Consider the following 22109-nt stretch of genomic DNA (forward strand, 5'->3'; position numbering starts at 1 on the left):
TCCCTGTGGAATAATGAGAATTTTGCTCAGAGTAGTAAATTTGTGTCAGACCTGTGTTCTTTTCAGAAAGGCCTGGCCTGACTTCCTCTTTGTGCTTGGGGGACATACCTCTGATGAACAGTAATTGGAGCCATTAAAAGATATTTCTTAAAAGCTGTAGTGTATTTTCTGGGGGGAATAAAAATTGGTCATTCTAATTTGGTAATACATCTTTATTAGAACAATAAGAATCTAGTTTTTCCAAAATACTAATGCTGGAGTGTTGTTGCTGTACAGGTTACATCATTTAGCCTACCTACAAACTACCCTGGTTTTCCTACAACTTGAAGGTAGTTCAGTCACAGACAGCAGATCATTTGATGGGTGTTTAAAGCTTTTATTCAGCTTAGTTTAGACTTCCACAGTTTAAAGGACTGCATTCTGGGGCAATCCTTTTAAAAGCAAATTATACCTAATACTGAGAAACAAGATTTTTTAAAAAATGTGATTCATCTGATTTATCTTTCTAGTTTAGAACAAGTCAGGTTGTACTCTGTCACTTCTTGGTGTTCTTTGTTGGCTGTGGAGGGAGGTGAAGATGCCCACCTCTGATGTTTATATGGATCTTCAGCTTTTTTGTTGGTTTAAAACCTGATGTGAGAATATAGTGCAAAATGGTAGATTTTGAAAGAATGAGACAAAAATGAGGTAAGATAAGAAAGATGAGAAAGAGCAAATAACAAGTCTTTTTCATTTGTTATCTTTTCATACCCATGTGTGTTGTACTATGGTTTATAGCTGCCTTTTCTTTCAGAAATGTGATAACAGTGCCATGGAAATAAAAGGTGCTCCAAGGCAGAAAATTTGCAAAGGAGCATGTGGTCAAAGTAGTTGTAATCTCATTCTTTCAGCAAATGTTGGGTGGAGGAGGGCCTGAAGACTTCATTCAAAGGAAAGGCACTTCAGTATATGTTTGTGTTTTATATCAATACAAGGAACTCTGTTCATTTACTGTTTTTTTCTGTAGACATAGTGAGGCCGAGTGAGAATGGGTTGCTTCTTTTTTGCCATTTGAAATATTAAACTGAAAGTTGTAAATATTAACTAGATTTTTTTTTTTTACAGTGGGGCACTGATTTATGAAAATATAATAAACTGTGTAACTGCAATACTTTTTTGTGAGTTAATATGTGTTAGATATGCCAAAGTTTTGTTCCCTGCTGTAGTGGATACATCATTAATTTTCTTTTCTATTTGGAAAGGATTTTCTTTTTTAAATTCAAGCTGTAGTCTGCTTTTTTACATAAAGTTCAGTGCTTTTCTGAGAAGTATTTTTCAGGGCTTTTTCTTCTGTGAAGACTGGCAACATATTTGCACATTCTGTGCATGGTGCAAACATAGTCATCTTCTTCAGGGATTGTTCATATATAGCTTGAGGGCTCTCAAAGTGCTTCTGATCCTCCTTCAGGTGTGAAATGTTTAGAATAAAGTGATTTATTATATATTAATTCTGGTTAACCAGGCATGATTTGAGATTTTCACAGTCTGCAAGAAATTAAGTATTCATTAACATTTAAAGCCATTAGATGACGCAGTTAAGCAATAAATGATTAATTTAGGCCCTGTTACAGTAAATGTGCATTGGTTTCTGACTCAAAGATAAGTGGTGGCTGTCTTTGTTTTCAATTATTTTCCTCATTCTTGCTTTATTTATTCTGTGCACTTCGTTGACTTGTCTTCCTCTTTCTTTTCCTGAAACAGAAGAAGAAGAAGTGGAAAATTTTGATGTTTCCAGTCTGCCTGAAGAAGTGCTGCAGAACATAGAAGCTGACAGTTACTGGTGCATGAGCAAGTTGCTTGATGGCATTCAGGTAAATTGATTTTTCCTCTCTGTAAGTAGTAGAGTTAACTGATTAATGTCATGGCTTTCAACTACTTTAAGACTGAAAAAGAGTACATCTATGAAAAACAGGGGTTTTCTGAATTTCCCATTGGAGAAATCTACTGTGAGTTTGGCATAGAAAAGAAAGAAGGGAAAAGAAAAAAAAACCCCGTTCAACTTGCATGTTCCATTGTGTGTGGTGTTCTAGAGCAGAACAGAAACTTCCAGTTCTAGATGCATGTTTTACAAATCTGTTACCAAGCATGAGGAATAGTTGCTCAGAATCTCACTGAGGTGGTAAAAACCTTGCTTATTTATTAATTTTTCAGTTGTTATTATAGCAACCTATAAGTGATTGCTGTCTTAATAGTTCCTGAAATTATCTTCATAGTTTTAAAATACCCATTTAAAACTTGGTACTTATGCTACTTCACTGAGAGTTTGATTTTTTTCTATGTGGAAAAGCTATAAATGAAGACGCAGTTTTTCTGTTACAGGCAGCAAGTTGGAATCTAATAATGGTAGATTTTTGTGTAAGTGTTCATGGGCTTAAAAGTTTATAAAGATTATAAGTATCTACAACATTCTTTCCTATGACTTATTTTAATATGAATGTTTCATTGGCTAAGGCCTATTGTGAATTGAACCTTGTAACAGAGTTCATTTTTGACAAAATGGTTCTAGGATTGAATCAGCAACAAAAGGCTTTAACTTTTTTGAAGGTGTTTTAAGTGTATTTTTCCTGGTTAAAGCTCAGTGTTTTGTGTAGCATTTTTGAAATGCACAGTCATTTTCCCACATCAGTTCCTGTAACAACTGCTGGTTTGCTTATTTCAGTGTCTCAGACCTCCTAAATTTTAAACTGTTTGACCACATAGCAAAATTATGTGAAAAGTTATAAAGAAAAAAGTGAGAGCTTGAAATCTACTGGGAAGAAAGAAAGCCAGATAAAGAAATGAAAACTCTCCTCCAACTCTTTTACCTGCTTCTGGAACATCATTGTCACTAGCCTGTTGCTTTATTTTTTTTCTTGGAATGAAGAAATTTTTTTTCTGGAATTCACAGATTAGTAAATTTCTCCTAAAATTCTGTTTTCATGCAAAACTATCAAGTACTAAGGAGCAAAATATGGAAACCAATTGCAATGGAATTAAACTGCATCAATGAAAATTTAAGCTGTTATGTAAATGGAATAGTGTTGGATGTATTAAAGGATGAACTCATCCATCAAAAGAAGGCCTGAAAGATTATGCTAGTGGTGTGACTAATGATGTTACAGTTAATTCAGTGCAACTGCAGTGCTGCTGAAATAAAAGGGTTTCTTGTTTTCCTTCTCCCATTCTCCTGCTTTGTTTCCTTTCTGTGATGATACCACTCAACAGATAAAACAGTCATGTAGTTGCCGGTAGGGTTGGTTGGAAGAAGTTACCCTGTAGAGAAGGACTCAGATGCTGGTGGACAGGACTGGCAATGTGCACTTGCAGCCCAGCAAGCCAGCTGTGTCCTGGGGTGTGTGCAAGGCAGATGGGCAGCAAGGTGAGGGAGGGGATTTGCCCCTCCACCCTGCATTGTGAGTGCCCACCTGGAGTGCTGCAGCCATTTCAGGGATCCCCAGCACGGGGCACACATGGACCTGCTGGAGTGGGTCCAGAGAAGGGCCATGAAGGTGATCAGAGGGCTGGAGCATCTCTCCCACGAGGGAAAGGCTGATAATATTGAGGTTTTTGAGCCTGGAGAAGAGAAGGCTCTGGGGAGATGTTACTGTAACCTTTCAGTACTTCAAGGGGACTTTTAATAAAGCTGGAGAGAGACTTTTTGCCAGGGTCTGTAGTAATAGGACAAGGGGCAACATTTCAAACAGAAGAGACTTAAATTGGGCATTAGGAGTGCGTTTTCTACGATGAGGGAGCTCAAAGATGTTGTGGATGTTCTCTTCCTGGAAGTGTTCAAGGTCAGGACTGATGTGGCTTTAAACAGCGTGATCGAGCTGAAGCTGTCCCTGCCCACAGCAGGAGGTTTGGACTAGATGAACTTTAAAGATTCCCAGAGGATTCATTGTGTGATGCTATAGTTCTGGATGACTTGCATTCTGGATGCACAACCATTTCTCTCTGAAATATGGCATAGAAGACTCCTGTGTGATGGATGTAAAGATTTTGCCTGAGATGTCTGAATAAACTCTACAGGGATATGTGACATGTAACTGCAATCAAAGAATCTGTGCAGAGTGTTTCCATTAATTTATTTGTCAATATAAATTTCCATTTCATGTTGCTCTACCAGTATTGGATAAGTTTAAAGAGTGCACTTTGATAACTCTTATGGTCATTTTGTGAAATTTTTGGCTAATATGAACTAGATACACTTTTTTGTGTGTTTTGTCTTTTCACTGCAGAAGGGTGTAATGGAAGAATGATTGTATGATTGCATTTGTACCCCTTTATTATTCTTAACACAAAACTCATTTATTTTTCCAAACCATCCAGATGGTCTCATTTTCTTGATTCTAGAGTTGTCAAAGGTGTTATTAAGACATATGCATTTCTTGCTGGAGTTTTACCACACATAGTATCTATTATTTCTTCATTCCTCACTCATCTTACCTCCCTCCCTTATGTACCTAATGTGACTCTGTATTTTTAATATAAGAAAGCATCTTTGAACCACAGAGACTTGTGCAATAGAACAAGACACAAGAACAGGGGTTGGCAGCAGGACAGTCACTTCCTGACATGCATACAGTTCTCAGCTGAGAGAATAAATAAAAACTCGTTCAAATAATCTGTCGCTTTAGCAGATTCCTCTGTGCTGGTTTTTTTGTCATCTGGCGGTTCCTATGCAAGTATGTTTTTGGCTCCAGCTAGAGAATTTGCAGAACTTTTCCAACAGTTAATGTTTAATCTTGCATGATAATTTAATCTATTTTTTGTTCTTAGATTACTTTGCATCTTCTTTGTTGGTTGTCTCTAAGTTTAGGCCTCTAAGTGAATGCACATGTGTCATATCACAGTTTGATTAAAGTTTTAAAAATTGATCCAACAAATACTAGGAGTATTTAAATACAATATAATTTAATCTTGAAATCTGTAGCTGTCTTATAGCAGTCAATTTTGAATGATGATGTATGTAATTGTTTTCCTTTTCAGTGCTTCCTGAGTCTGTGCTCTGAATTTTTTTTTAGTTTTTGTCCCGGAAAGACTATGCTTCACTGCAATTACTTTTTATTTATTTCAGGAGTACACATGAGATCTTCTGAAATCATAAGAAAATAGGATAATTCTGTGCAATATAGGACCAGCTCTGAGGTCAGACTGAGTTTCTCAGGGCTTTGTCCAGCTGGGTCTTGAACCCTCCAAGGACAGAGACTTCACAGTCTCTGGGGTTTAACCTATTTCAGTGCTTCCTCATCCTTGTGTTGAAATTTCTCTCCAGTGGGCAGACGGAATATTTTTTGTTTATGTTGCTTGTCTCTTATCTTCCCACTGGGCACCACTATGGAAAATGGAGATTTGTTGTCTTGATAATTTGGGTTTTATTAGGCTGTGATTAGGTGCTTCTGGAGCTGTCTTTACTTCAGGCTGAACAAGCCCAGTTTCCCCAGGCCCTCAAAGAGCATGTGCTCCATATCTCTTAGCATCTTGGTGACCTTTTGCTCTTGCTTCATTTTGTTCTGAAACTTATTACCTTTTTCTTGTATCAGGGTCCTTAAAACTGGACATGGTATTTTTGATATGGCCTTGAAATACAAGAAATTATTGTTAAACATTTGAAGGAAAATCTACACAGTAAAGCTTGAACTGTGGAACTGTTTGGTCAGAGAGGTTGTAGAATCCTCATTCTGGAAGTTCAAACCCAGAGTCCACATGGCCTTGAGCAGCTTGCTCCAGGTGATTTGGCTTTGGGCAGCCAAGCGTTTCCCTCTGTGGGCCAGCAGTCTGCTGGCTGGCTTTGGTAGGGCTCACCAGTGACTCAGTCTGAGCTCTCTGTGTGCTGAGATTTCAGGTCCTTTGGCACAGAACTCGTCTCCAGCCTGTATTCTCACAAGATGTGCTGATTTATGCTGATTTATGAAAACCTGGTTCTGAGGCTGTGTGCGGCCATATGCAAAATATATCTTCCATGTATGTGATAAAGCTGGTTGTCTTTGCAACGCTTCTAAACTGTAGATGATGCATGAACATTCTTGTATTTTCATCTGTGGCTGTTCATATGGGAAAACAAGAATTATCCCATGAGTATTTTTCTCATGTAATTAAGTAGACATTCCCATATATCCAGATTATTAACTTCTTTTTTTTATTACTAAATTGTCCTTTATAACACTTTCTTCAATAGTGTCTCATTAACATTCCAGTAAAAAGTTCACATTGATCTGTGCCACCTGAAAATGTAATGTTCATGTATAAAATAGAGTATAACTTTTCATTTTAAGTTCGAGTATACTGGTAATAAAATAACCAAAGGGGAAATACATGCATTGCATAATGATCTAACCAGATGTGTTAGAAATAGCACTAAAATATTAATATAATCATTTATCAGGGCCTGGTAATTTTTAGAATAAAAGTGAAATAATTCATATCCAGGGACTAGCGTGTGCTGAGGTACATATTAGCTATTTCTATGTCTGATAAAATAGCAAGATTTATGACCTTTAAAGGGAATCCTGCAGAGTTCTTTCTCACTCCCGGGTTATGGAAAGTTGTTACTTATATATGCATGGATGGATAGAAGGAATGGTGCTTGGAAAGCTGGATCCAATAAATAACATGAACATGCATTTCTATTGTTGAGAAGAATGTGCAGAAGTAAGTCTTCTAAAAATTCTTCATAGGACCTTTCTGATTTATTTGAAAGGAAGAATAGGTCAAATATAGCTTTCTTTGTACCTTTTGATTGAACTCCTGCACAAGTTTCTGCATAATAGTGCAGTTTTCTGGCCTGTCACTGTGAGTAAAATTTTCAGGAAGACAGCAAATCTATTTGTAATCAGTAGATGAAATATACTGTGCTATCAGTATACTTCAGCATAAAAATATTTTATCCTCTACCTAAAATTTGCAGCATCAGCTTTTGGAATTGTACAAGTTTGTATTTATGATTTCTAGCTCTTATTCAGATTTGAACTGTTGCGTGGCTTATGTTGTAATCCAAAAATATACTCTGAGCACTTTTGTCATTGCCACTTTAACAGTTTCTGTAATTTATAATACATCCACTTGAGTAAAACTGAGGTTTGACTACACAGACCAGTAGAAGGTTGGATCATTTGTTCTGACTCTGTGGATGCTACTCCAACGGGAGAAACAGTACCTACATTTTAATAAACTGTTGGGTTTTTTGTCCTGTTATGTAGGAATAAGTAAGATACTGTTTTGCATACTTATGCAAAATTTTGGGCTGTGATGCTTTGTAAGTATTTTTCCTACTATTTAGGAGATGTTGCATTTTGAAAAGTCAGGCTTAATAGTTGTAATGGTTGACGATTGTATTTGCTGGGAGTGTCCCAATGAAGGCAGGAATAATGAATCTGACTCCATGCTCTCAGAAGGCTAATTTATTACTTTACAATACTACATTATATTAAAGAATACTATATTATACCAAAGAATGCAAAAAGGATATTTAGTGCTAAAAAGATAATAATGAAAACTCATGATTCTTTCTAGAGTCTCAACACAGCTTGGCCCTGATTGGCCAGAGAGTCAAAAAAACTCACACCAAAATCCAATGAAACAACCACCTCTGGGTAAAAATTCTCCAAACACATTCCAGACAAGCAAAACACAGGAGAAGCAAATGAGATAAGAATTGTTTTCCTTTTCTCTGAGACTTCTCAGCTTCCCAGGAGAAAAATCCTGGGTGAAGGGATTTTTTCAGAGAATGAGAACGCCTCAGTTGACAGACCCTTTCTTCTAAAGAAACTGTCTTGGAGTAATAATGGAACATGCTATGGACTGTGCTAACAGCATAGTTCAGCACACTTGTGTGTTTGTTCTTGTGCGTACACACTCTCTCCTGAGCTGTATTCAGGACTGAATTTACATTATAATCTCTATCTTTTAGAAACATTTTGGGTGAAGTGTGGTTCCATGGATAGTGTAAATATACATCGTGGCTATCATTATCTGGTGTCATGTTTCCCTCCCTCCTGCCCCTATCTTTTTGCATAACTTTCTGAGCAAGATGAACCAAGATTTTTAATAGGAGTTTGCTTAGAGAATTCAGTAATATGTGAATGAAGTACTTCAATGTGTAAAAAAGAATTCAGGAGATCTCTTTGTGACATAATGAGGATAAGAAAAGCTTTTTCTTTCAGTTGTCATTTGTTCATGTGATAATACTTGAACATGCTAAATTGATGCATAACAATTCTTAAATATACATCAGTAGAGAAAAGAGACACCCAAGTTTGTATGTGTGCATGGCTTAGTGTATCCTCTATATTTAAAAGCTCTGATCTCATTGATGAAACACGAGCAAACAACAAATGAACACCTCGTGTCAAAACTTTCCATTTGGTTCTAGAAATGTTTCTGATATTTTCTTCAGTGCACTGTTGGTGAACAGTGTGTATGACCTGAAAAGATGAGAAGCATTGTGCCTGCACCTCTGCTTGGCTGCAGTCATAATGTCAAATTACTGACAGTGCTTTTTGCTTTTACTTTGGCTAACTCTGTTTCTAATTCATGATGTCATGAAAGATTGTTTTCCATTCCTCTTCAGCTTGCTGCTTCTTCTTCTAAAATGATCCCATCATCACGTAGAAAAAGATGAGGGATTTTCTTCAGCTAGTGCCTATGAAGTCTCTCTCTCTCCCCCTTGCCCTCTCTGGGAGGACAGTCCTAGTTAAATCTGTTTTGAGCATTTTTCCAAGTTTCTTCCATTTAACATTTCTCTACCCTTAAAAAAGTAAGGAATTACTTAATAGTTTTTAAAATATTCCGTGAAGCCTATAATTTTAGTGTTTTATTTTAAATGATAGCAACTAGTTTTTGAGAAATCCAGACCTAGTTGTAGTTGCAGGGAAGTAGGGTGTTATACCAGTTTCTACAGAATAATTACATACTAACACAAAGATTTGAAGCTTGATGCAAGTTTTGATCTCTTGTGACATTATAAAGTCCTAACCTTCTGTATTGTAAGGTGAAACTAATTATGTGTCAGTCTGAACTAGATATTATGCCCATTCAGCTGTGAAGTAGGTTAGCACAGTTCACTGAAAGTGTTTTGGAACCTATCTGAGTAGAACATCAAGGAATTTAGATATTCATTGTACACCAGTGCATGAATTTTAATGTTTATCAAGGGTTCTGGTGTAAATACATACTTTGTCATATGTGAATGCTTACTGTCAAGAACAGTGTTTGGAAATAAGAAATATTTTTTGTGAACTCCTAGTTTTCGTCCTGATTTTTTTTAATATTTCCGCATTTGAAACTTTGACCATCAATAATGAGCAAAAGACAATCTCTGAAATAGTTGTAAGTAATTGAGAAAATAAATGTCTTGACTCAGCCCTGAGAAATAATTAATGGATTTTGTGACTTTGGCATGTCTTTTCTGTTTTACTATTTTTCATTCATCGATAAGCACAAAAGGAGCAAAAATAGTGGGTAACAGAATACCTTTTACATTTACAAAGTCTTTCTCACAGTTTCACAAACTCCAGGAAGTCAACTACAAGTGTCATAGGAGGGAAGAAGACAATTTAATTAGAAGAGAGTACTGGAGAATCCAATAAAGATCTTTCCAGTTTAGGTGAGTTAGCACAAGTAGAAGAGTGACCCCCAGCTGTGTTCATTTGCAGCTGAAATAATGAACAGAGAAATAAATAAGCAAAAGATCAAATATAGTGAAAAGCAAATTTACCTGTTTTCAAACCAAGATGGCAGTTTTGGGTTGCATTCCCAGGTTTGTATGGATTAAATTAGGCTTTGAGAAATAAAGTAGTTTCAGATTCATAGATCACAGTCAAGGGTTGCACTACCTGGGGAGAAACTAATGATCGAAGAGCCAGTGTTTTAGCTCTGTGTTGACTTTCAGTATTACATACAGGAGAATTCTTCTACAGAGGAAATAATTAAATACCATGTTGCTGTACTTTGAGTGCAGTACTACTTCTAGAAATAGCAGTTAACTTTGTTTAAATAAATAAATAGAACAGTAAACAAACATTTTGCGACAAAAAAGAGTGAATACAGTTTCTGTTGTTAGAGTACATTCTGTAAAGAAAGTGATTATGATTTCCTAAAGATTCTGTGCCTTGGATATTATCCATGACTAATACAGGTGTGTGTCAGACTTGTGTAAAGGCAGTGTTCCAGTGCATGGGATATTTTCTGTCTTCCTGAAATGAGAGTATAATAGATCTGAATTCTGTGTGTCTTTCCATTCTTTCCATTTTGGTGCTTTTTAGCATTAAAAAGGATGCTCATGTTCTGTTTGTGGAATAATGTCAACAAGCTGAAATTGTTGCCAATTTTACTTGGCAAAATTGTATGATTGTGAAAAATTGAAAAATTCAGGGAATTATTCTTGCTTCCTCATCCATACTGTTTTAGTTTATACACTGAGTTCTAATAGTAATTACTGTGAAAGGGCCACTGCTAAACTAGTAGAAAAATTTGCTATAATTTTTGAAATGGCAATTACTGTGGTCAGTTACAAGTGATCAGAGCATACAGTAGACTTTTTGATACTGTAAATTGCTTATAGACTGAGCTACTTTAATTTATAGGATTATTAGTGTATCATTTTGCCTTGTGAGTTTTTAGACTTCACACTTTATAGCAGTTTTACAGAATTTGAAGATTAAATTGTGGTTTAGTTTCATAAGTCAAATAAAACCTAAAAAAACTCCATGTAAATAAAGTCAAGAGAGTTAATAAGACTTTTTTTGGTTTTAAGTAGAAAAACATAAAAATGAACCGATACATAAAACCTATGAACAGATAATCGTCTCTTCTACTCTAAGACCAAGTTAAAAATTAAAATCAAGTCAAGAAAAATGAATATTTTGGGATTACTTACCTCCAGTTGATAAAGGAATTACTCAAACAATAGCTGTTGAGGCAAAACATCCAATACTCTGATTTTCTGTGCATGTGGTGGTTACACAAAAAAACCTTCTACATAGCAACTTTCTTTTAAAATATGTATGTATAATTATCTTTTCTTGAGTCTCTCAAGAACCACAGGAAGACAACTGTAATAAAAAGAGCTGAATGGAGGGATTGCCAATTAAATATTCAGAAACATTGCTGTATATTTGAATAATGTCATTATTTTAAAAGATTGATCACTTTGGGTTTCAAGCGGAGATATCTTTCTTGCTCTCATTATTTCAAACTCAAGTCTATATTATAGAGCTGCAATCCACAAATTAAAAATCCATTTGGAGTTAATTCATTCAAAGAAATATATGCAAATAAAATGCCCTTTTAGCTGCATTGCTTGTGTGTTAGATTTTGATTCATGATATTAACTGTAATCTTGGTTTCAGAATAGTTATGAGTACATTAAAATAGACTTTTGATTTCTTATGCTGCTTGAAGTTATTACCCTGTACTTCAAAAGATCAAATTATTTCCCTGCCTCTGATTATAGGCTAAATTTTCATATTTCCTACATTATTTGTAGAATTATAAATTTCCAAGAAAAAAAAAACCTTAAAAATATCTAACATGGCACATTTTGGTATGTGAGATGAGGGCCTTTTAAAGCTACTTGAATTTCTGCAATAAAGTAACTTCACTAGATTAGCAAGTAGAGAACAGTTGATGCAAGAATAGCTGTACAGAATATGCTGTTAGAGGTGGGGACTCACAGAACTGTACAGTGTGATGATTTACTATTTTACTGTAGAAACAGACCTAGGAAATGTAGTCACAAAACAGAAACACTATCAGAGAAAAATACATGGATTAAGAAAAGTAATTGAAAGAAAAGAAACCTTTTTTGCTTTTCTACAGCTAATACTTGTATGTGGTCTCCTCTTTAGGATAACTACACGTTTGCACAGCCAGGAATCCAAAGGAAAGTGAAGATGTTGGAAGAACTTGTTAGTCGGATTGATGGTAAGTCTCAAAGGCAAATTGATTTCTGACTGATGTTACACTGAAAGTGTTTAATTAAAATGTTTGCAGGAAAAGCCAACATCACTGCAGTCACCTGCAGTGGTGCAGTAACATCACCTTCCTCAGGTGAGGTGTCATCGCTGGCTTGTGGCATGCTGCCTTTGCGGATCACTGTCGTGTATCATTTAAAAGAAAGCCACTAGAGCATGAGCCTCTTTCATTACTTTTTATTAAGGCAATATAATCAAAATTCAATGGCAATTTCTTTGCAGCAGAGTAATGACCACACACAAAAGGCAGCCAGTATTCATTTCCCATTAAGCCTCAATGGTTGTTGTAATGCAGCAAGTCGCAGTGGTTGTTTATGGCTGTCCTTCGGCACTATGTTTTGTGCCTTTGTGCATCATTTTGCTATCTGGAATGCCTGCATAATTTCTCTGTGGAATCCAATTAATTATGAACTCTGGAAATAACATCTTTAATTTTATAGATAAATTACAGTATGTGCAGGGGTAATTTTAGATTATTCTTTCATGTTTAAGCAGCGCACTTTGAAATATTTTACCTTCATCCCTAAAGTAATTCCTTTCATGAAATGCTGACTGTCATATAGCTAGGACAGAGTTTAATTAAATGAAATGCAAGAGATAATGCTTGCCCATTCTAAACATAATCTCTTGATAGTTTGTTAAATTAATGAACAGAGTATTAACAAAACGTTGCGAAGCAGAACCGGGCATATATTTGCAACACTAGCATGGCAGTGATGACTTAGAAAAAATATTTCTTGTGTAGCTTTATATTTGATAATCTTCTTGGAAACATTAATTGCCTGGTTCTGTTACATATAGTGAAGGGTTTTTTTGTGCCTGTGCTTCTCATAGGAGATTTTGCCTCCTTGTGTGTACATCCTTAATATTTTATAATGGTCTCTGTGCTTTTCTAGGATATTAAGGTATTTTTAATGATCACAAACCAAGGGCAGGAGAAAAATGTTTGTGTAAAATTTCATTATAAACTTAAATGTATGTAAAAATTTTTGTTATTGATATATTTTTTTTTAAATGCCAGTAAATATGAAAAATGTAAGGGCATATTTCTGTATATTGGGTAGCTAAATATTTATATTAGAATATAGTTAAATCAGTGTATTTTGTTACTTAAAAATATTTTAACTTCTTGTGATGTTATTTTTATATGTAGTTTTAGTCTTGCATCAATTGATGTTTTCATTTCAGAAATAAATTATTATACATTAAATGAAGTATATAATTCAAATTCCTATAAATAGACTTCCTTGACTTCGTGAATGAGCGTTTATATAAATAAATTGTTTAACCAAGTTTTTAAAATTAGAAATAGCATTCTGATAGTCAACTTTGTTGTTCAATTGAATAAAAATATTAAGTATAATACAATATATTATTTTTTAGTTTAAGGAAAAAAGAAATGCTGAAGTCTTATTTATACCTTCAGTGCTTTAGGGATATAGTTAAATAATTTCTCTAAATTATTAGGTTTAGGAAGCATTATTTTTAAAGCTTCACACTTTAAAAAATAAGTCAGTTGTAACAAATAGCTGTGTCATCTTATCCTGTTCTTTGATTATCCTTTGCAACTGAAAGTAAAGTGTGAGTTCCTGTTTTTTTATCTAATTTGAAATAAAGCTGTGAGGTCTTTATAATTTTTTTGTAGTTTTTAGTAGATATCACGAGTGTTTGCTAGTAAATATTGATGGACATTTAGAACTGCTTAGGTTACATGGGGCCTCTGGAAGTCAGTGTTCCAAGCCTTTTTCCTTGCCTGGATGAATCTGTCTAATGGGACAGGACCAATTTAGAGCAGGCTCTATGGAGTCTCACCCTGTTGAGTTTTGAGTGATTCCAGGGATGGAGATTCTGCAGCTTCTTTGGGTAGAACTGTTTGAGAAGTTTGACTACTTCCCCTGTCATTTTATTTTTTATATAAATAATTGTTTTTAAAAATGGAGCTTATGTCCACTCCCTTTTATTTTACCTCAGTGTACCTCTGAGCGGAATTTGGCTCCACGTTCTCTGCATGCTCCCTTTAGGTAGTTGCAGCTTTTCATAGACTTCTTTTTAAGGCTGGGCAAACCCAGTTCTATCAGCCTCCTTTCATGTGTGAAGTGCTCCAGCTTCCTCCGCCTCCCACTGGGCTTGCTCACATGTGCCAGTGTCACAGCACTGGGAGAATGCTGCGGACATGGTTTCCCAAGTGGTGGATGCAGAGGAAGAATCCCTTCCCCTGACCTGTTGCTGTCTTTCTTGCTTAGAAAGCCCAACAAATGCGTGGCCTTTATTGCTGCAAGGGCATTCCTGACTTGGGGACAGCCTGTTGTCCATCAGGAACCCCATGTCCTTCTTGGCAGAGCTGCTTTCCATCAAGCTGTGCCCAGTCAGTGCTTGTTGAATGAGACTTTTCCATTCCAGAGGACACTTGCCTTTCCTGGATCTCAGGAGATTCCTCTCAGCCATTCCTTTAGCTTGCCAATGTTCCTTAAATAGTAGCCCTCACTTTCAGTGTGTCAAGCACCCTTCCCAATCTCTTATCATTTGCAAACACAGTCTATTCTATGCTATCATTAGTTTTTAACAAAGATACTGGCCCTAGTGCTGACTCTGGAGGGATATAATTAATAATTTGTTCTCAGCTGGACTTTGTATTGCTGATCACAACCTTTTAATACCAGGATCCAGTTAAAAGTTTTGTGTCGTAAAGATACACATTTTTTGTTATTCTTTGGGCTGTTTCTTTTTGTATTGAAGACTGTCCACTCAATCACTTTCTTTCTCAAGAAAAGCATGCCAAAGTATGTCTAAGATTAAAATAAAGTTTTAGTTGTTAATTAGGCGATGGTGGTTGTGTATTGCAGTCATAACCTTTTGGATGCCTCAGCTAAGGGATCCTGAATTTATTCGGTTTTTGGTGGAATCGTGACATAGTTTGATTGAGCATTGTGGTTTACTCTTCATTTCCTTTTTGCTTTTGTCTTTTTGTTCTGGGTTTGCTGTACTTCAGTTAAAGGGAAATGTATGGCTGATATAAATTCAGTGACTTTGAGTTTTAGAAAAGCTCCTCATGATCTGTATTTGCTGTACTTACTCTAAGTGCTTATTAAGGTTACTGTGCAAGAAAATAATATTCCTGTTGGTACTGTGTCACATTATTTCTTGGTGCTGGGTAACTGCACAGTGGAGCAAATCTTGATGTAGTAAGTAGCTGTGTGAGTGGATGAAGCCTGTACTGCCTTTTTGCTAATAGTAATGGATTACCAGTGTATGAAAGGTGATGCTTGTGCTTTGGAGAGTGCTAATGCATTATGTCAGTGATTCAAGCAACCTTCATTAACTCAGCCTTATGGATCACAACTCCCCTCAAAGTAACTGTTCTTGTGTGTACACTCCAGAATATTGCAGAGGACTTCAAACAGCCAAAATACTCTCTTAATTGAATCATAATCTCTCTGCTTAAACTCCAGAAAATAATTTTGATAAATTGTGTTTAATGGAATTTTTTGGTCTGTTAATGGAATGTTGTTATAGATGAGATGGAGTTTGAAGATAAAACATTATTCAATCTCATTAGTCTACTTGTCGTCATCATTCAGATTTTTCTCAGAATTATACAAAAAAGTTGAGAGGGAGAATCAATAGATAGCTCAATAATACAAGGAATCTCTTATTATCTTTTCTGTTTCCTGTAATGCCAGCAGAGCTTCTCTGCTCTAAATCATGAACCATTTCTCATGGTTTGTAAAAGGTCATACTCATGCAAAAGGTCATACTGTCTTCCACTTTTACTTCACTTAGGGTTGAAATCAAACAGACACAGTATAGGAATGCCCAAACTAATTCAGGATTTGTGTTTCCAGAATTTACAGGTGCTTAGCACTTGGCTGGAAGAGTCTCAGCTTCTTCAATTTACTGTAAGATAACTGGTAATTACGTGAGAGTTTGAGGTAGCCATTTGGAGAAGGCTGAGCATTTGTAGATAAAAGTAGTCTGGGGATTCCATAAACATTGAGAAAAAGTGATAGAGTCACGTAGCATTCTCTCCAAATTAACAATAAGGCAGTTCTAGGAAAAAACCTTAGCCTATTGTTAAGTTAAATGTGTTTTTTATATATGTTGGCTTCTTATTAGTATTACAGAAAATTATAAAGCCAGTATTGACAACTCAGAAGAAATACTCTGCATCTTGTGCAGGGATATGTTTGAAAAGGCTTTTTTCTGCATCTTTTCTAGAACAACTCACCCCAGGTTTTGCATTTGTGCTCTGCACAGATTTTTTTTTTGTAGATAAATTCTCTGTTATTACTGTTTCACATTCTTCACCAAAAATCACCAATCATTTTGTAGAACTTTCCCTTGAATTTTAGTAACAAGAGATGGAAAAATGCAGAAAATTATTGAAAATAATGGTTAAAAAAGCTTACTGCTACTGTACTTACTTTCCCCCTTCTCCTCAAAATGGAGGTAATGGAAAAATACCTAGGAACATAAAAAGAGTGCTGCATTTTAACTTGCTCATAAGGAAGACTTCAATTTCTCTGGAATTCAGCTACATTTTTCAAAGGTTCAATAAAATTTCAGAATTTCTGCTGTTTCCACTGTGAATGCATTTTCTGATCATCTCTTTTGGAGAGTTGCCACACCTATTCCTACATATGATGTTTTCATCGGGACAATTTCTAGTTTATTTGCATTTTATTGTTGTAAAAAAAGTTAAAATTTTTAAGAGGTGTTTTTAGTGCGAAATTTAAGTTGTTGTATTTGGATTGCTAAAAATAATGACTTTTAATAAATACTGAATAGTATTGTTTGAGGAAAGTTGTCAGTTATTCTTAAGTGCAGTTAAATTGCTATTTCACCTTTTAAAACCATCTTCTATTAAAAATTTTACAAATCCTATTTTTTCTTATTGCTGCTATATTTTATGTGTTTTCATTCACACCAAATGACAGACAAATTAGATAATACCTCTTGTCTTAATGTTCTGAGCAAATAAATCTTGACTTCACTAATCATACTTTCTTTACTTATTTCTCTCTTGGGTTACAAATGTCTTGGTTGGCCCATTATCTGAAATTCTGTAGATGATGCCAGAAATAAGGACTTGTAATAAAGTACTTTCATGTTGTGGCCTTGAATGCATATTTTGCATAATTTTGCTATTCACATAAAATTTTAAAATATAACTCTCTTGTAAATAGTTATGTGTTGTGTGTAAATATGTGCAGATCAAGTTCTTCATGAAATGTAGTCAGTTAAAACTTTTTCATTTTTGTGTGCATTTTTGTTTAACCACAGTGGAAAGGCTTATTTTATTGTACCATTCTATGTACTTCTCATGCTTTGAAATATTTACTGTAGAAATGTCTAAAAGGTTGGTTGATAAAGCTCTTAAAATTATATATAATATGTTTTCTTATTTAATTGGAGAAGTCTATAAAACATCCTTCTTTAGAACAGGATTAGTACTTGTAGGATTATCCTTTCAAAGGTCTTAATTTATTTAAGAGCTGTGTTTCTTTAATGGGCTGCCAAAGTTTTAAATGTCCAGACTTCACTTGGGGTTCTTGCAGTTTCTTCTCTGAGTATTGTGTGGATGTTTTGCACTCAGCAGGTTCTTGTCCCAGGAGATAAAGGTGCCTATTCCCATAGAGCTGTCCAATGCTCCAAACACAAACTTTTCACAATTCTGCTCAGAACTTAATTTCATATGACGAGTTAAGCCAGAAAGTATTTAGAGATACCTCATGAGTAGTTTTAATGCTTCCACAGTTTTCGAAGGACATTCAGTTAAACTGCAGAGAAAATAGTTTTGCCTTTTTCTTTAGGAAAATCTGACTCTTGGAAAGACAAATTATCAACCAAGACTAATACTTTTTCTTATTAATCCACTTACTGTTGTTTAATCAGAACTCACAGAACAAGTTATCTGTTCAATATATGTGATAGATATAGATTAATTAATTTGGTTTTTAATTTGAATCTTGGGTGTTCATACAATGAACTGATAATGAAACTGTGGTAATATATGACATTTGATCTATCTTTGTTAGGTATTTAATCATGCTAATGATTTTTTGGTTGATGGTTGAAGAATGCATAATTATATGTGCAAAATTATGTTCATGTTTAATTATATTGTAAAACATTTTACAGACACCAATAACTTTGAATTAGGATTGTGTTGAAGTATCTGGAAAAAAGAGCTCTAATTGCAAGAGTTGCAAAATGGGTATTCTTAGCCTTATGAAAGCATTTTGAATTGGAAATGGACATAGAATTTTATTAGAATTTATTTAGACCTTACTGCTGCTGTTGAGAATGAGTGATTAATAAGGACCTTGTTTCTTGGTCCATCTTTCTATGTCAGCTTGGTGCTGAAGTGATAGAAAATCTTGTAAGCATTTCATAATTGTTTTAATTAATTTGCACTCCAAAGCTTTTTCTCATTTTAATAAAGCTACTTTATTTAGCTCACTAGTAGTTATTTTATATCTGATTTTATGGTTGTAATTACTGTATTATACTTTAATCCACTTGTAAGTGCTGTTCACTGGGCATTACAATTAATTGATATATCTTTAAAATAATATTTTTTATGTTTTACTGTGGAGATTATATTTGCATGCTATTACAGAGTTCAGAAACCTTACCAAGAGTTGAGCCTGACTGTAAAGTAATTTGTAAGTTCCTGAGTAAGTAAGTACTTGTAAGTACTTTAACTTTTAAATTGCCAAACCTTACTATTTTCATGGCAAATTGAAAAATAAAAAAAGAAAAAAGGGAAGAAAAGAGATCATGTTTCACTTGATGGGAGATTTAAAAAGTGTGAGGCATAAACACTTTTATGAATTCATACAGTTATGATTTAGAAGAAGAGGCTGGAGAAGTCCAGTGATGGTACCCAGAGGTGTCCCATCAAACATATGTTTTTCCCTGTTGTTTGTTGCACTTAGAATGTTGAGGACCACCTGCAAATGTGGAGTTTTTCTTAACTTTTAGCTAGAAGGGTAGATCTTTCTGGATTACTACTAAATGTTTCTCCTTATGTTTTCCTCCATTTGGTGCTACATACCGCAGAATTGTTACTTTCATTTGATTCCAGGAGTGAACCAGGCCTTCCCTTCCCTCCTTCCCTCCTCTAGTATTTTCTTCTTTTGCTTTGTTATCAGTTTCTTGTGCTTTTCACTATTAGCATATGGACCATATCTTTTGTTATGATGAAGATGCTTCTCAGTCCTAGCTGTGAGCTATATGTTTAGTGAGCTCAATTTAAATAGACCATTATCTTTAAATTGTAGGTCATGAGGAGAATGTAATTGGCAATACTTCTGTGTTTCTGTCATATTTTCATTTTTAGGACTTTCCAATGTGTTTTTTTAATGCTTTTGTTGTAATTTTTTAGAGTGGACAGTTTTAACCAGTTATAAAAAATAAACTTGTGGAACAAGATATAATCAGCATGTAAATATTTGACTTGGATCTCTGTTATTACTTGAAGTAGAACTATGTATCGTGATGAGATCTTTTCTTGAGGTGCACATTTATGATCTTTAGAATGTCTTCTTCAATCATCAGGAGCTCCTTTTGCAATTAATGTATATTAATATAAGTTAATATACATAACTACTAATAACTCATTGCTAAGCTGTGGTCTTGACAGAATTACTTTTTTACAGAATATTGGAGGTTGTAAGCGCTTTTCTGCCTCTGCAACTGGTAACATCTGGTGTTGAGATTTTACTCCAAACCCTTACCTTTGTATCCCACAAATATCCTGTCTTTAAGCAATGTAGAAATTGTTTAGGAGAGAAAATTAGATTAAAAATTAGCTTTCAACAAATAGAATACTAAAAAAGAAGGCAATCATTGACTGGTGACAAGGTCCTTTCTTTTGGACTGCAAGGTTCTGTATGTGGTAGCTGTAAGATAGGGATGGAGTGCACCCTCAGCGAGTTTGCACCAAGTCAGGTGGGAGTGTTTATCTGCTGGAGGGTAGGAAGATTCTGGAGAGGGATCTGGACAGGCTGGATCAGTGGGTTAAGGCCAGTTGTGTGAGGTTCAGCAAGGCCAAGTGCCAGGTCCTGCTCTTTGGTCACAACAGCCACTGCAGCACTACGGGCTGGGGCAGAGCGGCTGGAGAGCTGCCCTGAGAGAAGGGCCTGGGGGTGCTGGCAGCAGCTGGATGAGCATCAGTCAGCGTGTGCCCAGGTGGCCAATGTAATCCTGGCTCATATCAGAAACAGCATGGCCAGCAGGACCAGGGCAGTGATTATCCTTTCTCAACACTGGTGAGGCCATACCTCAGATCCTGTGGGCCCCTCTCAATAAGAAGGACATTGAGGTGCTGAGTGTGTCCAGAGAAGGGCGATGGAGCTGGTGGAGAGTCTGGAGCACAAGTCTGATGAGGAGCAGCTGGGGGAGCTGGACGTGTTCAGCCTGGAAAAGAGAGTCAAGGGAGACCTTGTTGTTGTCTACAGCTGCCTGAAAGGAGGCTGTGGCCAGGTGGGGGTCGGTCAGTTCTCCCAAATAACTAGTGACAGGACAGGAGGAAATGACAAGAGGAAGTTGTGGCAGGAGAGGTTTAGGTTGCATATCAGGAAACAATTCCTCACCAGAAGGATTATCAAGGAGTGGAACAGGCTTTCCAGGGAAGTGTTTGAGTTACCATCCCTGCAGGTTTTTAAAAGATGTGAGCCCTTAGGGATGTGGTTTATTGGTGGGCTTTGAAGTGTTAGGTTAATGGTTTAGGATCAAGATCTTACAGGTCTTTTCCAGCCTAAATAATTATATGATTCCATGGAAGACAGGAGTGCTGATGTGTTTCTATAGCATGTTTTCGTATGTTAAGCATCAATGCAAAAAAGTCATTGTGCATGCAAAGGACAATGCCAATAAGCTCCTGTGGCAAAGATTGTCTCATTATTTCCTTTTGCTTTGGTATCAGAGCAGTTACTCTTGCACTTTTAAAGAAAAATTGTGTAGGTTTTCATGAGAAATATACACTTTCTTTTGTTGAACTAAAATGCCTCTTTATGAGAGACTGTTAGCTTACATGCATTTCAGATAATTTTTAACACTTAGTGCTTTTTATATTTACAATGGAATATGTATAAAATATTGTTACAATAGAGCTAACAACAAAGTGTTCAGGGTATGAAATATGACTGAAAAATAGACTTTAAGTAATACTCAAAATTTCAAAACTAGGTCAAACATCAGAAACTATAGGATTTGTAGGAATCTTGGAATAAAGGTGAGTGCCAAAAGGCTAATGTTCTGAAATGTTGAATTGTACGGATAGATGTGGTAACACCATGCTGTGCCACAGTAATTTGGCGGTTCAGGCATAATCTTACATTATTTTCCTGTTTTTCTTTGCTTATGTGTAAGCTTGCTTAGGGACTAGTTCTAACACCATCTTCCTGTCAGGAGAGCAGTTGAGTTGTTTTGACAGGTTGTTTCTGTCCTTAACTGTTTAGCTCATGATTTTGTAATCATAGAGATTTTAATTTTGACTTCAGTGAAACAGCATGAGATGCTGACACTGAACACGAAGAATAAATATTTTATGTGTGTAGGCCCATCTGCTATGAGAAGCATCTGTTTAAGGTGGCTAAATGTGATCAAATTAATGTACCAATAGTGTAATTAATAAAAATATTAATAGTTATAAATAAACCTGTTTGTCTACAGGTTACCTATTTTTGACAGTATGCTCCTTTGGAATGCATCACTGTAATGTATTTTGGTCATTAATCAGAAGACTTCCTTCACCCAAACTTTATATATAGATTTATTGAAAATGTTGGGAAGCTTACTAAATGTAATTTTTATTTCTTTTGAATTTTGATAAAAGAATTGGTTGTTTTTTAACTGTAAAATAATTATGTTATCAGAAACTGCAGTAGAAGTAGTTTTTATAAAATACTTCATGTCCTAAAGCTGACAGTAATTATATAACTTCTTGTTCATTGCACATACATACTTATTTTCATTGAAATGGAAAATTTAGATTTAGATTATGCCAGTCCAAATTACCTTTATCAGCAAATTAGCTTCTGCTTACAATTACTTGCAAAGTAGGAAGAATTAGCTTCTTTACTCAATGCATCTTCTATTCCAGCCTTGCATCAA

At 35.4% G+C, this 22109-nt stretch overlaps 1 protein-coding gene across 1 annotated transcript in view; it reads left to right on the forward strand.

Moving 5' to 3' along the window:
- The window catches only part of TBC1D22A (TBC1 domain family member 22A), a 139530-nt gene that overhangs the window by 47708 nt on the left and 69713 nt on the right, over positions 1-22109 (forward strand). Inside the window, exons 9-10 of the mRNA XM_054272937.1 lie at positions 1741-1850; positions 11865-11940. Of these exons, the coding sequence (XP_054128912.1) occupies positions 1741-1850; positions 11865-11940 (186 nt within the window). The remainder of the gene's footprint in view (positions 1-1740; positions 1851-11864; positions 11941-22109) is intronic.

Source organism: Melozone crissalis, unplaced genomic scaffold (assembly GCF_028551555.1).
Source record: "Melozone crissalis strain CALT ecotype California unplaced genomic scaffold, PUWL_Pcris_2 ptg000004l_1, whole genome shotgun sequence".
NCBI classification, from domain to species: domain Eukaryota; kingdom Metazoa; phylum Chordata; class Aves; order Passeriformes; family Passerellidae; genus Melozone; species Melozone crissalis.